The sequence below is a fragment of the Pagrus major genome, chromosome 19 (assembly GCF_040436345.1).
Source record: "Pagrus major chromosome 19, Pma_NU_1.0".
Classification (NCBI taxonomy): domain Eukaryota; kingdom Metazoa; phylum Chordata; class Actinopteri; order Spariformes; family Sparidae; genus Pagrus; species Pagrus major.
This window is the reverse complement of record NC_133233.1, coordinates 5,337,905-5,361,676: the sequence shown is the minus strand read 5'-3', so window position 1 is coordinate 5,361,676 and position 23,772 is coordinate 5,337,905. Positions and strand designations below refer to the sequence as shown.

At 41.0% G+C, this 23,772-nt stretch overlaps 1 protein-coding gene across 1 annotated transcript in view; it reads left to right on the top strand.

The window, feature by feature from the left end:
* Positions 1-22,377, top strand: part of vopp1b (VOPP1 WW domain binding protein b) — a 39,852-nt gene extending 17,475 nt beyond the window's left edge. The window contains exons 2-5 of the mRNA XM_073488773.1: positions 11,193-11,251; positions 17,029-17,106; positions 17,905-18,038; positions 22,144-22,377. Of these exons, the coding sequence (XP_073344874.1) occupies positions 11,193-11,251; positions 17,029-17,106; positions 17,905-18,038; positions 22,144-22,316 (444 nt within the window). The 3' untranslated portion in view covers positions 22,317-22,377. The remainder of the gene's footprint in view (positions 1-11,192; positions 11,252-17,028; positions 17,107-17,904; positions 18,039-22,143) is intronic.
* The last annotated feature ends 1,395 nt before the right edge of the window (positions 22,378-23,772 follow it).

Sequence of the window (23,772 nt, the reverse complement as noted above, 5' to 3'; positions counted from 1 at the left end):
AAATCTGATAGGCAGATATGTTTCCAGTATGATGATTCTAATTTAGATGGCAGTGTTGGTCAGATTGTCCACCACTTTGGTCCAGGCTGAAGTATCCTAACTGCTGTAAAATTCGGTGTAGATATGATAAGATGAATTCTGATGACTAGTGCCTAAAACAGGTTGAATGTTTTGATTTAGAAGTATCTACAATGGATTAGCATTTGATTTGGTACACACATTCATGTTCCTCAGAGGATGAATCCTACTCATTATGGTGATTAAGTCAAAGTTTTAACTCAACTAGTGAAATATCACAACATCTACTGTGTTGTACATGGATTGGAATTATATTTGGTTCATATATTTAAGGTCCCCAGAGAATGAATCCTATTGACTTTGGTGATACCATGACTTGTCATTTAGCAGTAGTAACAGGTTTAATTTGTAGTTGTAACTGAAATGTCTCAACAACTTTTTGATGGACTGCCATGAAATTTGGAAAATTTCCCCTCTCCATGCACCTTGGAAGTAAGGGAAGTTGTGCCAGCCTTACTCTGCTTCTACATGAAATTTGGTACAGATATTCAGATTGGCCTCAGGATGAAATGTTATCACTTTGACGATGCTCTGACTTTTCCCATCAGCCTCAGCTGCACATGTGTACTTTAGTGTTAAGTAGCAAATGTTGACATGCTAATGTGCTAAACTAAGGTCGTGACCAGTGGAAACATTATAGCTGCTAAACCAGGGGTCTTTCCATTATTAATATAATAATACAATATATAACATTTTTTATGATTATTTATAAATAATAATTTATAACAGTGAGTGTAAATCTTTTTTTCCTACTCTTAAATAACTTACTGAAACCTTGCACTGAACTAACAAATGAAATACTTTTGTACTTTATTTCTTGGCAGACCCCTGGCAGCACTTCTGCTTATATTTCCTTCATATTTATTAAAAAAGTGCAAAGGGAAGTAAACATCTGTATGCACACTTCCTGCAAGATGGTCGGACGGGTCGGATGTTTAGCTTTTAGCTTGCTCAGGTCGGTTGAAATAAACCCACTCAAATTAAATAACTCGAGATATAAAGGTAATGAAATTGGAGATGAGTGGACACTGAAGCCGGAGAAACACCAAAAAATTGGAAGAAAGCACAAGAACAGGCTACAATGATCCAGGTATGCGAACACGACGAAAGTGAACATGACAGTAACGCAGCAGAAAAAATAGACCAAGCTGAAACGCTGAGAGCGGGACTTGTTACATTGGTAAAGATATAAGAGACCTCAAGCGGGAACTCTGTAACGAACTGATAACATTTAAAGACGAACTTAAGAGCGAGATGAGACAAGAAATCGCCACCCTCAGAGGAGATATTTAACGCAAGCTCGCGGAGAGTAACAAGGAACAACATGAACAAAAAACGGACCTAACCAAAGCTCAGACTCGGAGTTAAAAGAGCACAGCACAGAGGCAAATGACTTTCTAGAGAAGATAGCAAAACAGACATGCCAGATCCAGGACAAAACAATAATAATAATAATCTAGACTACCTGGATCAACTACTTAAAAAAGAACTGACAACAGAGCCAATCTGCAAATCCAATGTGCCCACAGAGCTCTCACACGAAAATCGAAGCCAGGAGATGCTCCGAGATCAATAATAGTCAATTTTCTTTGGTTTGAAACCAAAGAGATGGTCCTACAAAAAGTACGGGAAAAGAGGAGGTTGCTGGTGGGCGACAAAAAAATCCATTTTGTCCACGACTACCCCACCAAGATTGTCCAAAAATGCAAAAAGTACCAAAACATTAGGAAGACACTGGAGGAGAGGGGCATTCATTTCCAAACCCCATTCACAAAAATTAAAATCCATTGGAATAACGGCGTGAAGAGCTATGACAACGCGCGGGACGCAGCAGAGGACATGAAAGCAAGGGGCTTGACAGTGGATGTGAAGAGTGAAGACTTGGGGCTTATGGAGGGGCGGACCCGTAGCGCGTGGGGATGGCAATGAGCAGGACGTGGCGGGTCCAGGCAAGATGTGGCAGAACAGCGGGCAAAGGAAAAGTTGCAAGGATATCAGAGGAGACCTGAGAACTGATGCCCTGATAATGAAAGAACTAACAGCACTGCAAGATAATACGTTCATTTATTTGACTTCAGCATTTATAAAACACTGACAGGGTGTGCGAGAACCAGCAAAGGTTGGACTGGTCTAGGCTGGGGTTGACGCCGTTAAACGGACATGGCTCTGGGTCTAGGGATGGGCCCTCACAGAAGAGGATTTCCCATCCACCCACCAACAGGGACTCCGGGGAGAAGAGAAGACTTCTCATATGGAAGTCCTATGTAGTTCACAATGTTCTTAATTTTGTTTTTGTTCACGTTTGTGTAAGTTCAACTGCTTTGGAAAAGATGCACACACACTATTGAATCAAAATGGTAAGTAACGATCTATAGATAATGTCCTTAAATGTAAATGGTCTCAATACACCTAAGAAGAGAGGAATGGTCATGACAAAATTGAAAAAAAACAACATGTTATATTCTTACAGGAAACCCACCTGTCCCAAACAGAACACAAAAAATTTAAGAAGTTTGGTTTTAAAAATTCATATTACAGTTCATATAAACAAGGACGTAAAAGAAGAGTTATGATACTTATTCCAAATAAAACTACATTTGTATTAGTCAAGGGAAAACTAGAGACTGAACCTGTCACGTTGATAAATGTATGCACCTCCAGAAAGCAAAAAGCATTTTTTCAAATCCTTATTTTATGTTAAAGCAACAGAAACAGAAGGTATTTCAATTTGTGGGGGGACTTCAACATAGTCATGAACCACTGTCTAGATACAACTAGTTTAAAAGGAAATAAAAAACGGATGTCAAAATTTGTAAAGCTATCCTTAGAAGAAATGGGAATGATAGACATCTGGAGGAATCTCAACCCCCTTGAGAAAGATTTCACACATTATTCGGCAACACACAATGTACACTCAAGAATTGATTACTTCTTTCTAAGTATAGGTGATAGGTGCAGAGTGTCCGAGTGTAAAATTGGAGGGGTAGATATATCAGATCATAACAGACTGTTTTTAAAATTACATCTAAAGGCCAGAAAAAGACAAACAATCTGGAGACTTAATGTAGGAATAGAAGCACAGTTTGAAAGAAAATGGGAAAAATGGATGCATTTTTTCAAATAGCATGTCAGCATTGTCATTGTGAGTGTTAGCATGCTCAATTTAGCATTTAGCTCAAAGCGTTTCTGTGCCTAAGTGCAGCCTCAGAGAGCAGCTAGCATGGCTTTCCTCTAGTCCCTCTCACGTGCCAGAGATGCCTCGTAGTCTAACAGACAGACTGTAGACAGAAATGTACAGAGCACGTTCATGCTCCCACGAGGATGACCCCATAGTTTTAATGGGACCTTTACTCTTCTGCCACTCTCTGGTAGTGCTGGGCAGTATACCGGTTCACACCGAATACCGGTGTATATTTTCGTTATGATACGAATTTTTAATGTACCGCCATACTGGTGTATTTGATTACACAACGTTTGGAACGCTACGCTGCGCCGCGCGGCACTGTTTCAGACCGGACCCTTTTCAATGTTGCGCTTCTAAACATGCATGGTGCGACTGCGAGGCGTGTTGAGGGTAAACAGTAGTGCTCTGGTGTTACCTTACGGTGAAGATGGATAGGATAGACATTAGCCTCATTCACACTGGCATTTGCATGCAGGGATCCTGCGCCAATTCTCCGCATCCTCCTTTGTGTGAAAGCCTCAGATGCGGCAAGGGGTGAAATTTCGCTGAACTTCTGATGCGCCTCCGGAGGTAGTATCAGAGGTAGTATCAGAGGTAGAGTCAGAGGTAGAGTCAGAGGTAGTATCAGAGGTAGAGTCAGAGGTAGAGTCAGAGGCAGTATCAGAGGTAGTATCAGAGGCAGAGTCAGAGGTAGAGTCAGAGGTAGTATCAGAGGTAGTATCGGAGGTAGAGTCAGAGGTAGAGTCAGAGGTAGAGTCAGAGGTAGAGTCAGAGGTAGTATCAGAGGTAGTATCAGAGGTAGTGTCAGAGGTAGAGTCAGAGGTAGTATCAGAGGTAGTATCAGAGGTAGAGTCAGAGGTAGTATCAGAGGTAGTATCAGAGGTAGAGTCAGAGGTAGAGTCAGAGGTAGTATCAGAGGTAGTATCAGAGGTAGAGTCAGAGGTAGAGTCAGAGGTAGTATCAGAGGTAGTATCAGAGGTAGAGTCAGAGGTAGAGTCAGAGGTAGAGTCAGAGGTAGTATCAGAGGTAGAGTCAGAGGTAGAGTCAGAGGTAGTATCAGAGGTAGAGTCAGAGGTAGTATCAGAGGTAGAATCAGAGGTAGAGTCAGAGGTAGTATCAGAGGGAGAATCAGAGGTAGTATCAGAGGTAGAATCAGAGGTAGAGTCAGAGGTAGTATCAGAGGTAGAGTCAGAGGTAGTATCAGAGGTAGAGTCAGAGGTAGTATCAGAGGTAGAGTCAGAGGTAGTATCAGAGGTAGAATCAGAGGTAGAGTCAGAGGTAGTATCAGAGGTAGAGTCAGAGGTAGTATCAGAGGTAGTATCAGAGGTAGAGTCAGAGGTAGTATCAGAGGTAGTATCAGAGGTAGAGTCAGAGGTAGTATCAGAGGTAGAGTCAGAGGTAGAGTCAGAGGTAGTATCAGAGGGAGAATCAGAGGTAGTATCAGAGGTAGAGTCAGAGGTAGTATCAGAGGGAGAATCAGAGGTAGTATCAGAGGCGCAGTATTGGCGAACCGAACCAGTGTGAACGGATAAGCCGGCGGCGCGGAGCGGGGGCGTGTCAGTCTGATGGTGTTCACTGTCTGATAACTGTACAGGTCCTTCACTCAACAAAATATAGATAAATGTCCCACAAAGCAACGTTACAGGACGAAACAACAGTAACGTAGTAACTGGTCGTGTCTTTGGCAACTTATATGAGGAAAAAAATACCGCAGATATTCGGGGAGAAGTGTCTGTCCGACCAACTCTTCGTCACATTTCTGCCCGAAAAACAGCGTCTGTCTCCGGCAAAAAACTTTAACTCACCAACTGTTTTGGTCAGCCCTCCCGACCGAGACTTCATTTAACTTTCCCCCATAAACAGCCTCCCTCCCCGCGAGTGATAGAGTCAGACAGCGTCCTGTTTACTGATGGCGATTATGTAATTATATAATTAAGAGAAAAACATAACTTTGTCATTTTCCAGGGTGTTTGGTGTGTCAGGATCCAAATCACAGCACATTATAACAGCATCCATATGATTATAAACAGTCAGCAGGTACATGTTTAGATTAACAGGAGGACACCGGGAAACACCTTGAAAAAAACACATACGTCATCATCATGACGTGTACGTCACGCCTCCTTTGGAGCCACGGCCTCTTCACTAAGTCACACTTGTTTTATATTTCCTTTTTAGATTTACTTGAATACTGTGTAATGTACCTGGGCTTGAACTTGAAGCAAAAGTATAATTATTACAAGTTGCACTACTTTTTGTATTGGTTTTATAAAAGATGTTTGTGAAATTTGCACAGTAAAAGTTCTGTATTTTGACTGCAATTGTCTTTGCATTCTGATTCCTCACTTCATTAGAATCATGAGTGGCTCTTTTTTGTAAACAGCATCATTTTCTGGGGCCATGCAAACCTGTATTACTACTAGTGTGGAATTATTCTACAATATTCACTCATCATGACAGTAAAATAGACCATCCTAAGTCAATCTACTGCAGTAATTCCTCTCTCAACCAGTAGAAAATGCTGTGAACACCTGATTATGCATGAAAAAAAAATACCGTCATATCCAGCTGTTGTTCAGTGTTTTAAATAAAAATATAGTATAAGAAAGAGGGGAATAGAGACCGACTAGAGACCATCTTGCAGTGGCATCACACCAGCTGCCAGTATTCAGTAGTCATTAATAACTTAATACATGGGACCACACCTATCTATGAACTTGGCTGTCATTTTGATCTTCATTACACACCTGTTCGCATCTTGCTCATTTGTGACACTATCGCGGTGACAAAATCTGTCCACAGACAAACGGATGGACGGACAGACATATAAACAACTGCCAGTCAAAACTGCTTCTGGGGTGGTTCTTGCTACAAGAGGTGTCTCCAGGAACACATTTTGCCATGATAGCACACACACACACACGCACACACACACACACACACACACACTTACAAGGTGAAAACATTAACAGCTGAGGTTGTTGCGGCACATAAAGATCGAGTAGACTTGCTCAGTGTTTTTCAGACGACAGTTTATCTAACTCTGTGAAGATCTGATTACACACGGCCTGTGTGGTTAGGACTTCCCACCAGTGACCACAGTGATAGCAGAACACAATCTGGACAAATGGAGTAGATGTACATTCATTGTCTCGTTGAGAGGGGGTGCAATGCTTTCCTCTGCCGCGGCTCTACTTCGTTAACATCTACCCTGCCATCTTTCTCTCTGTCTCTCTGTGTGTTCCTGCCCTTTCCTCTCAGCCCAAGTGTCACAGTATGGTCCCATCCTCCACCACTAGCCTGACAAATAAGCTATTGTGTTGCCATGTTGTGAGCCACCAAAACAGCTCGACCTGGCATGCCACCCCGCAGCTCTGCTCTTCACACAGATCACAGAGACGTGGTTGGATGTATCCTCCTCGACCCGGTGAAAGAAAAACATTAAGACATATGTGGAAGATAAAATTAAAACTCCTTAAAGCTGGGGTTGGTAAGATTGGAGAAACCAGCAATAGCAAGCTACATTTTGATAGTATCCAACCAAATAAATCCCACCTCTTAACGTCAGGGCCCCCTTCAGAACCACTCCTCCGAAACACAACACACACTGTCTGATAGACACCGACTGCCCCGTAGCTCTCACCGGCCAGCAGGAACATGTGTGTTAGGGGCTAGTTTGCTGTATTCAGTAATAGTATGATAGTTTGTATCTTGTAATGAGGACAGGATACTTGCATTTGATGTAAACGCTTCATAGGATCATACACCATAGTAAAAATGTATTTATTAGGGTTGCAAACAACAAGAACAATACCTCATGCTGATTTTTTTTGTCATCAGTTTTCATGTATTTTCATTGTCATTAAAGCCTTTAGTCTCCTCAGTACGTTTTCTTTAATGTTGCTCCTCAACAAGCAGCTGAATTTCTGTTCTGCTCCAGTCTGGTTTTCTTTTTGTATTCAATTAAGCAACTGGCAATTAATTAATCAATCTCTATTTGTATATTATAAATGTATCCGATGGTTGTTTCACTTTGCTGTTAGGACAGAATGAGGAAGCTGCTTGATAAACGTGTGTTATTGCTCAGGCTCAGCAGGGAGTCCAGCAATGAGACAGATTGTGCAGGATAGGCTGTAGCACATTCACTCATACAGCTTTTTCCAGTGTAATCCTCAGCAGTTTGATCAATACAGGCCCTGGGATGCACTTTGTGTTGTTTGAAGTTCTCTATAAACCATAATATCACACCACCCTGATGCAATCTAACCACCAATGTTCTGTTTTCCACCAATAACGGCCCTGTATAGACCCTTTTATTTATTTAATTTTGGAGCTCAAGTCCTGTGTGACACATCTGGGTTACTGCAGTGAGCTGGGTTGAGATTTAAGAACTGGAGGAGCTATTGGCTGCTGTTATAAAAGGAAGTGTATTAAAAGAGTAAGACTGATCCTGGATATAAAGGCAAATATCAATATTAGAGCATTAAAACAAACATATTATATATTATATATATTATAATACATTTTTAATTGCATATCTGCATGTTTCTGTATGAAAATGTACACTGCATTGACTGCAGACTCATGGATGTTAGCGTTGGACACAGTGTTGGCCGAACATTTCTTTATTTTATCATTCCCCAGTTTCAGGAGCTGGATAATGAAGAGGTGCAACAGCACAGGAAAGACATACAGCACGTACAGCCACAACAGAAGTAACACTTATACACATGGTAAATCATGTTACATTAATTAAACAACAATTCAAGGTTAATTTAATTGTCATTTCTAAACCACAGAGTTGTTCAACAAAATGCAAGTTGTAGTCCCTTTATGCTACACAGGAAAAAACATTTTTTTATGATGGTGATGTTGAGGTTGAGTACAGGAGTCTCACAGCCTGAGTGAAGATGCTGCTCTGTAGTCTGGTCTACAGCAGTGGATACTTCTGTATCTTTTGTCAGACAGCAGCAGTGTGAACATAATAAAATAAAAGGCTGGTCGTAAGTGATGTAACAAGCTACACCTGAATGCACCATGAAGTCCCTCTGAATGTGTTAAACTCCAGCACAGACAGACAGCAGAGATAAATCTACGGAGATAAACGACACCAAAACACGACAAGAGACGCTCAGCAGAGTTTTTCATTAAATGAAGCTCTAGCTACAGTTCAGACAGGAACACTAATGTTTCACATGCTCAGTCCTTAGTTTTATTCTCATACCATCCTTTCATTCACCCCTCTCACTCATGCACACTCATAATCGCTTGTCATTATTTCACATCAGCCGGGCATATCTCTCCAGTAGCACAGTGAAACACCTTCGTTCTTAGCCTATCATCTTGCTGCTGTCTTTTTAAATACAATTGTCTCCTGCCTCTAGTTCATTCATGCTGCTGTTTTGTGTGCACCCTCCACCTCCCCCATCACCGCCCAGTCTTCGCAGATTCACCAGCTTCATCAGCTTCATCAGCTTCATCGTTTCATCAGCCTATCTGTCTCAGAGGAGTCATCAGCCACCACCACCAGTGTCTGGACTCCATGAGGGGGTTCTTGTTGCTGCTGCTGCTCAGGGCAGACTCATTCTCTCTTATCATCTGCTGTAACATGTTCTTTACTTCATTCACTAGTCTCTCCTGACTGAAATGACTTTCAATACAAACTGTCTGTAAGGCGGAGAGACATATGAGATTTACTCGCCAAACAAAAATTATGCCCACATTTGGTGCTTGGTGGACTCTCTTTCTGACTAAGACATATTCTTACAACTACATTTACAGTAGTTGTAGAAACTGTGTACTGGAGAAAATGAGACACATTATGTATCTGCAACTTAGGAGCTGACAGTAACTTCTCTGCAGTGACATCACTCTCTCTGCTCTCTCCAGCAGTTAACTTACCACAGTGTCAACGACCACGTTCCTCCGTAGACAGCATGGCTGTAACTGATCTCGAGCTACACTGTGTATTCAACGTCAATAACAATTTATTGATCAATAAAAATGTCTTGCAGTGATTTCGATTGTGGAAATGGAAAGCTAAATTTTTTATCTAAAATTGAAATTGTGACACCCCATTCAGCCTTTCAGTGTCGGAGATGAATAAGATGATGTGACATCCTGCTCTCTATATGGTCCTTGCCTGGTTCAGAGGCACTGCATCAGCCACAGTAGTAAAATCTACCTTGTGTGTTATCACATTGGAGATGTGGGGGATTGTTCATGTAACTGAGGACTGACTGACTGCTGCTTCATCTAATTTGCTCTCAAACACCGTCTGCTCCCACTTCACTGTTACTTTTAATTTCCAGAGTACTAAGCACTTCTCTTTTTATCACCAACAGGAGCTAATAGAGTTCAGTGCATAACGATGCCGTATAAGTAAACGTCATATCAATTTCATAACCATATCCAAAAACCACGTTTTAACTTGCATTGAGACTCCAGTTCAGCTTGTTATCTTTGAGATGTCCCCACTTTCATGGAGAGTGATGCTGTGTATGCTGCCTGCCACCCTGAGGCAAGACATGTCCCTGCAGTATGATTCACTTCATTTAACACACTCTCCTCTCTCCGCCTCCAACCAGCTCATTTTCTCTCCTATCTCACCTTCCTTCTCTCTTTCTCTCTTTCTTCTCGACACCCTCAGCCTATCCCGTACTGCTTTGTTGCAGGGGGCAGAATGATAAAGCTGAAAATCCTCTGTATACTACAAAGCAGGCTGTATTTTCACAGAAGGCGATCATTTCAAAGACAGTTAATTAAAGGCGCTCTCCAGCCAGCCAGCGTCAGCGCTCTGTGCTTTCTGAACTGAAGCCAGTAATAGAAAAAGGAGGGTGCAGTGAGGATGCAGGGGGGTCCTCGCTGAGTGTACTGCTCTGCATGGTATTGTAGATTGGTATCAGATTAGACACAGAAAATGTTTTTCTATGAGATAGACGATGCCTCTCCAAATATTTAAATACTTCAAGTTCTTCAGCTTTTTGAGGATTAGGTGTTGTGCACCCTGCAAAACTACAGATTAGTTCAAAATGAACGTTTCTTTATGTTGCTACTTGATATTCATTTATTTATTTATTTATTTATTTTCTTTTTTTCTCTTGTCACAACACGGTATGGTCTGCTTAGGTTTAGGCACAAAACCCCATCATGGTTTGCCTTAAACTATCCTACCTGCTTTGGTCGCCACAAAAATGGCTGGAAATCTTGAACTACAGGCACCCGTGGCTTGTAATAACATGGCTGCCAGTATAGATAGATCTACAGTTCCCATTACAGACTGCCACAGATCAGGTCTGTCCGATCACATGAAGACAATATGATTAGAGTGGCTATATCTGAATGACTTATTTAGGATAACTAGGAGATAATGCTGTGATGTTTCATCATTGTCTATTAAGTACAGGTGTGTTCTTTTCTTCATGTTGACTTGATGAAGACCATCTGGGGTTGAAACATCAGTCATGTCCACATGAAATACAAGTACTTTGTCTTTTTACCATGTGCATAATTTAGTTGTTTTCTGGCCCTATGGGAGTGCCAACATTAGCTTTGTACCATTCTCCTGTTCTTTTTTGGAGCACAGTGTAGCTACAAGGCGAGTCACAGCCTTGGGTTCAAGAAAGGCGGACCCTGCTCAGGATGTCTGTGATCTTCTGGTTCATTAACGTTGGATGAGGGGAGACTGGTGGAGATAGTCCTTGCTTTCCATGCCACTGTAGCTATCTAAAGTAGCTGATGTGTCGGTGTTTCACTGACCCTTGTCTGAGTAGAGAAGATGTTTCTTCTTCATTTGCCAGCACTAACATCATACTGTGTTGTTCCCCTGCTGTCCGGCCAGTGCGTGGTTGGCCTAAAAATGCGTTTTTATGTGAGTGTTTGTGAGTGTCATTTCTCAATGTTAACCTTAATCTGTCTTTATCTTTTACAGTGTGTAGAAGCCAAAAAGTACTGCTGGTATTTTGAAGGTGGATACCCCATCTACTTCATGTAAGTACCACAATGTTTCACAGTTACAACTTGAAACCAGTAAACTCATAAACTCTGCACGTGGCTGAGTTTCTTGGAATTTGGATCAATGTGTGCTACATTTGGATAGAAAAGTGGTTTCTTTGTGGGCTGGTATTTAAAATAAAATGCTGAACTCTGCATTTCTAAGTGCTGTATCGTAGGCAACTGGACTTGTTTCAGTTTCTTGAAGACGTTTCACCTCTCATCCAAGAGGCTTCTTCTGGGGAGGGAACTCAGTACAGCATTGTAGGTGGCTGATAAGTAATGTCTTAGGCCACCTCCTCTGTTCAAACACAACCGTTCCAGTTTGACATAGATGGATTCTTTTACTCCTCTTTCAAACCATCTGTCTTCTCTGGCCAAGATGTTTACATTGTTGTCCTCAAAGGAATGATTTTTCTCCTTCAGATGTCAGTGGACAGCAGAGTCTTGACCTGAGGAATTGGCCCTCCTGTGTTGTGCCATTCGTTTATGGAGAGGTTGTTTTGTCTCCCCAATGTACAAATCTGTGCAGTCCTGGCTGCATTGAACAGCCAGTTGCCTACGATACAGCACTTATAATTACCATGACCTGGATGACTGAAACCCTTCATCAACATTAACTCTGCATTGAGCTGCAGAGTATAATACACATGTGTTCATCAAAACTCAATTCAGTTTGATTGAATTACTTACTGGAGCTTTTAACTCTGCTTGTTTCCCTGATTCAGACAGACAGCAGGCCTCTCATTCTTATTCTGCATTCTCCAACATTCATCCATTTAGTTTGCTTTCTAGCTGCTAGCCACAGTTTAAGTGGTGATTAGAAGGAGGAAAACAGGCAGAGAGCATCACTGAAGAGAGATTACCTTGGTGATGAAAAACAACTGAGAGGAAAAACCTCCTTTCTCCTCCATTTTCTTTTTCCTCGCCCTCAATTTCTGTTTCTCTATTCAACAACAGATATCAATCAGCAATATGTTCAGATAAATTAGTGACAGAGAAAGAAAGAGAAGCGTTGTGCACAGTCTCTTCTGTATAAATATACAGTACATTTTGATAATTATTTGAACACAAGTTTTCTTCTTTTTTTGGCTTTCAATTATGGCGCTGCCATCTGGACGATTGGGATAATATTTTTGTGGAGCATTTGCACATCATTTGTAGTTATGGTGCCAGCTCACAGCAAACTGAGGAAACATAGCTAGCAATAAATAGGCCATGCCCACATGCACCAATCAGTATGGCACTTCGGCTTTGCTCCAAGATCACTCGCCCCAAGAGTATTGGCACCAAATTTGGTGAAATTCATATTTTTAGCATTTTTGGTGCCCCCTATGGATCAGACTCAAAATGCCTTGGTAAACCTATTCCCAAACATGGACTATAAAAAAAGCCTATCCAAAAACCTCAAGCCTAATTCACCTGGTAAGACCTATCTTTTATTCACCTGTTCCCTATTTATTTATTTTAATTTCACATGTGTTTTCCTCCACCTGGACCTTTTCCATGATGCTGCATTTCTTATCCTATTAGAGGTTTACATAGAGGATTTGAGGATGTTGATGTCTTCTGAGAAAAAAACATCAACTCTCTGAACAGACAAAAATTCTTCTGGTGAAAAACATGACACTGTCTCTGCTGTGTAAGCATCTGACAAGCCATAATGCTGACACTTTAAAGTTTCAGCCTACTGGTAACAACATTTTCCCAGTCTCAGAATTGCATCAGGCCTGCCTGTGTTGCCTCACTCCTCTCACTGAATCGATAATTCCTTTAGAGGCATGTTTTCTGTGATTTGAGGCCTGCAAAAACAAGTACACTGCTTTTAGGATTTGCATCCTAAAAGCAGTGTTTATTCAGTTAGACACTGATTCAAAATCAGGACATTAAAGAAATAAGTAATGAATAAAAAGTTACTGTGGAAACCAGATAAACCTAGAGCCTGTCCTTTTTTACATAAAGGTATAAAAAAAATGAATAACCCGGAGCTGAAGTTCATCTTTCTATGTAGGGTGAGGAAAAGTCTCCTCATAAACCCACTTCAGCCCTACTTCAGCTCTATTAATGCAGGTTTCCTGCTGCTCTCCATAGACTGATCAATCACCGTTGGCCTCTGTTCTGAATATTTAGCTCCCAGCCTGCCATTTGCAACCAAACTTTTTAAAGTTTTGTTTACGAAGCAGAAAATGTGATGGCAACATTACAATTCACTTGTGTCTGTTGCTTCGAGGCTTGTTATAGTGGAGGAAATGTCAGAGCACAATAGAGAGGCTCTGTGCCCTGCAATAAAACCCTGTATGAGTATTTCTGTGCAGCTGAAGACAGAAACCTTCTAGTTCTTTCCTCTGTTCTGTCTTCTTCAGCATTTAAAGCTGCAATAGTTCATATTTTTGTAAAAAAAAACAATTGTTAAAGTGATGATACATAATGTGAAAGAAGTCGTTCATAGTAATGAGCCAACAGAGAATCATCACCAACTCTGCAGTTCTCCTCAGTTCTCCTCAGTACTGCAGTGTTTCAGCCTCTTTCAGCTCATTGTTTTGGTGTTACAGCTCACAGGTTTACTTTTTTTAGCCCCTTAACCAGCAGCTGCTCCCTGTCCACTGACTACATGGTGAATATACTGCATTTTTCTGTTTATCTTTTTTAAAAGAGACTGAATATTCACTTACATTCATCAGGTGGACACAAAGACAATTCCAAATGAATGCTTTTGTTGCTCTGTCTCGTGATGTGTAAAGCCAGCTGTTAATAACATCTTAATGATAGAATAAGTTAGATGAAAGAAATACATTAGATGGACATTCAATAAGGTTAATGTGTGTCAATTTCGTCCACTTTACTGGAGGCACACTGAAGGGACACTCATCAATCCCTTATTGTTTAAGTGTTCTGTATAATGATGCAGATCGTAGATCAACATAACATGCTTGTTTGTCTGACTGTGTAGGATTTGGACAAAAAACACTGTGTTCTTATTTTTTGCTATTAATCTGGCAAAGACTGAGTTTGCATTCACCCTCAGTTAAATTAGAGAGGCTGTTTTCAGCCCTAAAGGGGCAAAGCACCCACATGGGCTGCTCTCATCTCTACACTGTGAAGTGTGAATCGTCCTGTATGTGAATAATTCACAGGGTTGCTGGGTTGGTTTAAGGACAGACAGAGATGTGATTTTCTGGCCGGCCCGACCCACTCTTCTGTCTTACTCTTTTTGAAGACTTTGTTCTTATATAATAAATCACTTTGATACTTGTGATTTATGCTGTGAATTTTTATCGCTGTAATATTTTTCTTGCCTAAAGAGGACCTTTATTCTATAAATGAAACAGAGGGCAGATTAATTCTGGTCCCTTCACATATTTTTCAGCGAGAAATTGTGAGCACTGTGTCTGTTGACTTGTTTTGATATACACATTTTTCTTCCAGTCTCATATGGAAATGCAAAGTGCAAAGTAAAAACAGTGATTTGCTTTAGATTGTCTAAAATTGAGCCTGAAAACTGTGCCTCACGTCATTCAATTTAAAAAGCCATTTTCACATTTCTCGTGATGTGGGAGATATGAACATGGGAACTTTGAAGCGATACTGACATTGGATGCCAGAGCTTGATTATAGCAATGATTTTGCAAGTACTTTCATATAAATTGCCTAAAAACACCAAAAGGTATGTTTCCCTAAAGTCTAAAGTTCACAGTAAGTCAACAAAATATAAAGCCTGAGTGGAAAACACAGATTATTTACCATAAAGCCTCCGCCATGTGCTCAATAGTAAAGCAGTAATAGAACTAATGGTACGTGTGCACAGGACCCATCGTTTCCATGCTTTCCATTCATTGTCTTCGTAAACAGCCATGCAATACATTCTGGTAGTGCTGCGTTTCTAGAGATGTGGCGTCATGTTTCTCGCTCCTTTTTGTCTAAATTTGAAGTTTGGGCTACGTTCTGCAAATCAGGGGCGTACAGCATGAAGAGCTATAAAAACTAACCGATGTAAAGTTAAACTGAAGACAGATTCAGCAACTGCAGGGTTTATTTCTCACCTACAGTGTCTTCTCAAACACATTTCAGTGAACTATTCTTATAATGAAAGAGAAAAATTTCCCAAAGCAGACAGCCCACGAGTGGCGTTCATCCGATCAGGTGCAGCCAGTAATTGTATGTGAGGTTGTAGCCTGTGCAAAAGCTCTGTGAACACATACTATCAGAGTCCACAGTCATACCAGCTCTGTGAGGCTGTGCCTTGTATTGTATTACAGATCTGAATTCAGCAGTTGCTTCAAAATTTGCCCAGTGGCCACTTTTGGTTTTGAGGGGAAAAATTCCCCTTGGGCCCAAAAAGGATTTTCTCAACACCATTATCACAGAAAGGCTGAAGCACATGTTTCTATGCTGTGAGGTTTTGTGGAGACTGTGGTTCGTGGTTGTGACAGACTGACACTGGAATGTCTTGATATTGATATAATATTGATATAACATATCCCTGAGATTCATTTACAAGGATGTTGCTTGGGATTTACATTACAGGACCAGTGAGCTTGCTGAGACCCAGTACACTCAACATGTAGATGTAATTGGGGCTGTAAATCGTCCTGGTGTGGGGATGGAAAATGACCCAGATCCTCCCTCTGGCCAGTTTTTTTTTTGAGCCAGCATTTGTTTTCAGAAAGGAGATGGTGATGTCACAGTCTTTTTCTTTTTCCTGTTCTAGGCAATAATCACCGTATTTTTGTCTCCTATGGATCGTGTCATGCACCCACATCCTCAGCACTGATGTTCTGATGTCAAATAAAAATCAAACAGATAGTGAAGGGGCAGTGTTGATCATATAGTGGCGATTGTCAAGATGTTGTTGTCATAGCGACAAGGCGCACGTGCAACGTTTTTTCTCTCAGTGCACAAACACTTCATCCCAGTGCTCCTGAGTGCACCGCCAGCACTTTTCTGCCCCCCAAAAAATGCTATATGGACACAGGGCCTTAGGCTGTTCTTTGGCACGGCACTACTCTGAGCTAAATGCTAACATGCTTACAGTGACAGCTGTCACTATACAAGTAGCATGACCAAGTGTGCATGCCATCTTGGGCTCATGACTCCTCGTGGTGTAAACTTCTGTTAACTTAATTTACATGGATAGAAAAGAATTTGATGAACCTTCTGTCAAACATTGTAACTCCAAAACTCTTCTGCTTTCTGTCAGTTCAGCCTTTTGCCACTTTATGACTATTTTACATTGGGATGATGGTACACACGGACATGACAAGTTGCAGTCAGTGTGTGATAAAGAGACTCTGCACTTTTGTATACATTGTTTCATTTCAGTTTGTGTCAATGCAGTGAATAAATACATAATTCCCACATTTTGTCGTTTTAGGGGATTTTTTTTTTGTGAGACAGATATCATGATGTATCGTTAGATGATTGTCTTGCAACGTATCGAGTATTGCAGAATCAATGTGTCATGATACTGTCGTTATTGTGAGCAACGTATCGTCAAATGATCATATCGTATCATGAGTTACTCTGTCATTCCCACCCATAGCTCCAACACCTCCCGTCTAATCATAAACTACAAACTACATTTCTAGTTTTTACTGCAGTTCTGTGAGTGTTTTGTCCAAGTGGTGCATGTGTGTGTATATATATATATATATATATACACACACACATATATATATATATATATATATATATATATATGTGTGTGTGTATATATATATATATATATATATATATATGTATATTGTGAGGATTATCATATTTGTTGTATTTTGCAGATGTCGTTCTTATGAGGACTGCTGTGGGACTCGCTGCTGTGTGAGAGCCCTGTCCATCCAGAGACTATGGTACTTCTGGTAAGTTACAGTTCAGGCTGTTCTCTCTTACAGGAGGAACACCCGTTTATTCTGCGACTGCTTCTGTCTTCTGTCTGTTTATTTGTCAGGCTCTGTGATCAATGCTGAGGTGACAGCGTGAGGGTTCCAGGGTTGGACTTTGACATCTGATGGTTTTAGACGGAAACTTCATAATGCTATTGAACATATCATTTTTCAGAAAAGAAATACTGATTTGAGGAAGTTTCTCCTCAGGTTCCTGTTTCGCTCATAAACAATACTTAGTTAACCCTGTATTATGTGTTCCTTAGCTTTACTTTTTAACACTGCACTATGAGGTTTTGCATTAATTGAACAGCTATGGCATATTCAGATTGACTGAAGTTTCTCTGCCGTCAGAAGAGAGGAAAGACGGACATGACAGTGTGAACTTGTGAACCTTTCAGGTCTATAGATGTATAAAAGTGGATTAATGTGGCTGTTGTTCAGTGCTGCTTACAAGACAAAATATCTAAAGATGCACCAGAAATGAGAAACTTCACACTAATAAAAATCTGCTTACCGTCAGCATCTCCCCACAGGGGACATATTACTGAGCTGCATATTTCTGTGGGATGAGCATGAGTCATGGTGGTACCTCTGTGTCTGCCTGCTGTGTTGCAGATAATATCTACAAAGCATTTAATTTATCATCAGATGCTAAAACTTCCTCCATCCTCCTTCCTCACTGGAGCCTTTCTGCCCCTGCTGGACCTGCATGGCAGTGTTGATGATGTGGGGTTAGTGAAAGGTCTGAGATGTCCTTTGTTTTTCTCTCAGGGTGCTGCTGATGATGGGGTTACTGTTCTGCTGCGGTGCTGGCTTCTTCATCCGCAGGAGGATGTATCCGTCCCCTCTGAGAGACGAGCCAGCCTTCAACGTCTCTTTCACCAGGCACCCTGTCACCACACCAGGTACAGTAGACAACTACACAAAAGACAGATGACAAACTCACTGCCTGAATGCCAAAAAACAGGGTCAAATATTACAGCTACAGCTGCTTTCAGATGTGTTTTCACTCTTCTAACGTCCATCTGGAACAGTTTGAATTAACATAGCTGTCTAAACCAACAATGTAAAACCTCAGTGTGTTTCCATCCACCTGTTTCTCTAAATAGTTTTAATTTGTACATTAAAAAAAGCATGTGTGGAAAGGCTACCATTCATACCATCCCATTAGTGAGTTTGACAAATCTCAGTCAAAGTGTCAATTCACAACAAAAGTAATCTCATGACACTTTTCCTATAAAGCAGGTCCAGTCCAGACTGCTCATGACTAGCTGTCACTCAGCGCTGCCATGCCCTTAATTATGCATAATTTTATATTTGAAGAATAAACCCCCCGTACAGTTGTCATGAGCAGGGAAATTATAGAAATAGAAACCGCAAAACCATTTTCTGTACCGGGCTGTAAACATGTTCGTTTCTCATAGGCTCCTGTGGGGATTGGCTCATTTTTCCAGCCTCAGGTGGCCTTTTGAGGAACTGCAGTGTTTGGTACTCCATTGTCGGCTTCTCTTTTCAGCCCGGATGTTGCCGCTTGGAGCAGACTCAGACTTAAGGTGGACGGCCATCTGCCTTGACTTGTTGGGTTGACAGAAAAAGAGACACAGAGATAATAGAATAATAATAGAAATATGACTTATAAAAATAATAATAGTTGCAGTGGGCATCACGCAGGACCACAGCAGTAGGCACAACCACGATCCACCATCAGGATTCAGGCAGGATCTCTGTGAGATGAGAAAGCACAGAGACTCTGCGGAAGAAGACAAGTTAGTGACAAGCATTAATGGATAATATCCATCGTATCTCTCTGAACGTATTCACATCTACACACCTTCCCACACTCTCCGATCCTCTTCTGCCATCCAGCCCTTTGCCCCATCTGCCAACTTAACTACTATGGGGTCAAGAGCTTCCAGTCGATCTGCCCCCCACCTTTAGAACTCTCTCCCACCAGACATTTGCACTTCCGACACTGTCTCCACCTTTAAATCCCGCCTGAAAACGCACTTATTCCGAGTGGCATACTCTGTCTGACACTAACTATGTAATCACATTCTTGTCTTTTTACTGTACTATTGCACTACGTAGTCACATTCATCTTTATTTATTTATCTTTGCAACTTCTACATCAATGTTACCTGCATTATATTGTTTGATGTACTGTTGTTGTGTTATGTGTGTCTTGTAAGGTGTCCTTGAGTGCTTTGAAAGGCACCTTTATATAAAATGCATCATCATTATTATTATTATTATTATTAAACGTAGAGAAGGTTTCTACCTCCCAAACTGACACTGGAAGATGGTTCCACAGGAGAGGAGCTTGATGGCTGTATGCTCTGCCTTCCATTCTACTTTTGGAGACTCTAGGAACCACAAGTAACCCTGCATCCTGAGAGCGCAGCGTTGATGTGGGGTAATAGCGTACTATGAGCTCTTTTGGATATGTTGATGCCTGGCCATGAAGGGCTTTGTATGAGAGGAGGAGGATTTAAATTAAATTTACAGGAGTCTTTAGCGTCTTGTTGGGGCGGCCTAATAATAAGGAAATAATGAAGGAAATGTTAACTGATAACTGCAGTACAAGCACAGGCATGCACTTCACACTGGAGATGAGAATAATAGAATCCAGAATGAGTCAAGATAAGTTATCTGGAAAACCAATGGATGAATTTAAGAAAATGTGCTGTGAGAATTTCTGGTCCTGGGCTAATTAACACTGTTCATTACCACCAACACTGTGGCCGTAAAGGATTCTTCATTTAAAACTTGAAGTTAGGGAAAGTAGGGCAGCTGATATAACACTCTTAGTCTTAAATTAATGGATTTTTACTATGCGTCAGTCAGCCACGCAGAAAATTGAATGGAGCGCTCCAATAATAACCACCATGTAAATCTCAATTCTAGGTGACTCACCAGAGGAAGTCATAAATATGTGAACACCAAAATAAGTGTCACATGCTGCCTGTTGTAATAATTTCTGACATTTTGCTGTGAGAATATGACAGAATAAGAGTTGAAGCTTTTGGATGGTAGCCAAACATTTTAGCCCAGAATAGATAAACCAGGAATCTCAGTGATGTAACTGTGGTGGCTGAGACGCAGAGAGAATAGTAAGATGGAGTGGATGAATGGTTTTGGCTCGCTGTTTTACCTCATGATCCATTTAGCTGTCATTCGGGACTTGTGTGCTGCAGAGCAAGCAGTTAGTGATAGTGTTACCAAACACATTGTTAGAGAGTTAAAGTAGGAATCCTAAAGGTTTTCATCAAATCAAACATTACATTAGTTTCATATTATTTATGGTGTCATTTACAAATTATCTCACGATGATGGAAATTAAAAATGCACATACTGAACATGATGTAGTCGACAAAAACCAATGCGATCGGACATTTCACATAATGCAAAACTCTGTTGGAGGATGTTGTCTTCCCTGAAAACACGAGTCCATGCAAGAAAACCAACAAATTTCATTGAAGTCAACCAATTCCACCAAGATGCGTGGTCAAAGATCCAACTAGAAATCTAACTCACTAACCCTGACCATGTCACACACACTGGTTCTTTTGTTTCACTTCTTACAGAGTAGAAATCTGAAGTTAAGTCTGCTGTTTACTCACATTTGTAAAGGCAAAATTAACACTTGCCAAAACACTTGAGGTTCCTGGTTACTGCAGGCTGGGAATGCACCATGATTAAATAAAATAAATAAATGTTAATTATTAATTATTATTCCAATCATGAAATTACAGCCGATAAATCCCCCTGTTCAGTAGGTGGCACTATGCCGCTTAAAAGTTAGTTTAGAATGTAGGATGACAACAAGCACAGTAAGCTGGTGGTTCAAGTTGTCGTCTCGTTGTCATTTGTGTATTAAAGTGTATTAAAGGAATACGAAGCAGCAGCAGCTTTCCACACTAAAAAAGACAAGCGCTCAACGCCTACACTCGTGCTTATTTATGCCATTTGAAAACTGCAGGACGTTTTCTAAAGATAACCCAAAGGCCAAAGCAATTACCAACAAAATCACAGAATTTATTGTACTTGACAACCAGCCCTTTTCCTGTGTTCCAAGAACAAGGATTTCGCCGGCTAATGGCACATTTGGACCCCAAGTTTTCTCTCCTGAGCCGCTGCTGGTTTGCACTTATGGTTAGAGCTTTGGAATATTAAAACATTCATCTTTACCCTCAGGTACACATAACAACTACACGCTCGGAACCTTTTAAAATACAAAAATGTAAACAAAAAATGATCTTTTCTTATCGGCTGTCAGTGTCAGTTGGAAAAAAAAAAATCCATATTGTGCATCTCAACTGCAGGTGTTTCCAAATCAAGCAGGACTAAGATGTTAGGATTATAACTTCAACTAACCAGGCAGCAGTGTTGGATCAGGTGTCTTTATGTCTCAGTGCGGGCGACAGCTGTGGTCTGTACATCCATCTTCACCATTCTCATGAAGGCAATTTCTCAGGAGCACCTTCAGGGTATTTTTATTTTAATTTGGCACAAATGTCCAATTGGACTTAACTGATTAGATGGTGGTGGTCAAAGGTCACTGGGAATACACTAACGCCATGTAATTACATCTGGCACAAATGTCCACTTGGACTCGAGGACACAACACTTTTTTGTCCATAAAAAAAATACTGTAGGGTAAAATTTTAAATCCAAAATGTCAAAGGTGAGCGTCACTGTGACATCATAATGTTCTGCAAAAACACTTTTCTGGTCATTATTCAACACCATAACTCAGGAACAGGAGCAGATTGTGACCATATTTCACATCAGATCAGATACTGAATTGGTGACACTAACCTTGGTGTCCACCTTGACACTGCTGTTTGCAGAGCTCTGCTGTGCTGCTGGGTTGAACGTGTGTGAAGCATCCACGTTTTCCAATTTGTAGCTTCTTTGCAGCAACATCCATATTTGAAGCATCGTTTCCTTGTATGGCTAAAGCTTAGTGTTATAATATTCTAAATGATAACTGTCTCTTCTTCTTTCCAGTTTCCCAGCAGCCAGGGAGTATGCAGGGCTTCGGGGTCAACGGGATGACGGGTGGCGACCCAGGCGTTGCCATGACACATATGATGATGAGCTCCTATCCTCCACCCCCTTCCTACTGCAACCACCCACCTCCACCCTATGAACAAGTATTTCAAAACAGCGACAAGAAGTAACATCCGCAAAGAGCTAAGGAGATGGAACTTGACAGGGAAAAAGGGAAAGGAGGAGGCAGCAAGAGGCTGAATTATCAGGAAGTTCAGATGAAGATGAGGAAGAGGAGAGCCTGCCAATTGTTTTCAACTGAACTGTTTGTGTAAGACTTTGAAACCACACAATCTGTTGTCCTGTGGAAAAGACAAAATAACCAGTATCTAGTGCACAGACACACATTCATTCACTCACACACACACACACTGCTTCTTCTGCAGTGCTTCATTCACTCTTGATTTATGTGGATCCATGTGTACAGTGACCGCGACACCAGCCTGGCTCAACTGAAAACAAGGGAGGATGGACACTCGAGGTTTCGGATTCACCCACTGTCCCCTGTCTACTCCACCCCTCCAATGCAGCTACAGCTATAACTGTGCACAGTAGAACAGTCCAACAAACTCATCATGTATTAAAATGCTGGATACTGTTTGTCTTAATAGACAGTGTTAAAACAATTAAGAAATATTTTCATTGTACAGCTGAAGAACATGTGATGAAGACATTCTGAAAAGGACTATCTCTAAGAATGATTGTTAAAAGCAAATTTCAAGGAAGACACTGACTTATTTCCTTTCCAGCATTTTACTGCAAGATGGGCTCTTTACTAAATAATGACTTCTTGATACATTTTTTATTGAAGTATGTGTAGTCCAGTTATGTAATGACATAATGAGCCACTCCAGCAGTCTCGGGCTCGTTCTCCTGTTAGCAGCAGTGAAGCTTTAGTTCACCACGAGAAGAGTCAGACTCAGAGTGGTGCTGAGATGGTAAAGTGACTCATACTCTGCTACTCTAGTTCTGGTGTCATCTGCCAAGTCCAACACATTCTCAAACCTAACCGACTGAATAGGTCGATGTCCAGCAATTTTTCAAAACGACATGCTATATGTCACGGTTCCCTAAACAACATGACTGTTGCAGCAGAGCAGCGACAGGTGTAGTGTAGTTGTCGTATCCTCACAGTTTGGTTAGGTTTGGGAAAGCATCATGGTTTGAGTTAAAGTCAATACGTTACTTTTGTAACATCAGTTACAAACATACCTACGTTACGTAACTAACTTTTGTATGTGACGTAACTAAATCTAATTTGTAAGTTAAAAGAACTCACTCCTGACTTCAGGTTTCACTCTGGACACTAACAGCGGTCTCCTGATTGGGCGTCCTCTGTTTGTTTAACCCGACCGTCCATCCCTGACTTCCTCCCTATGCAGACCTTGTGGGTCTTTGTAGCTCTTTATCCTCCTTTGCTGATGTATTTACTAACAGGATGCGTACATATGGGTGGTAATAAGCTGCTTTCACAGTCGACCTGTATGTTCCTTTTCCTGATGTGGATGGGCTGCCGAGTCTTAGTGAGAGGTCACTTTGATGATTGTTATGTTGCTGACCGGACATAAGATGCATTTCATTTGTTTG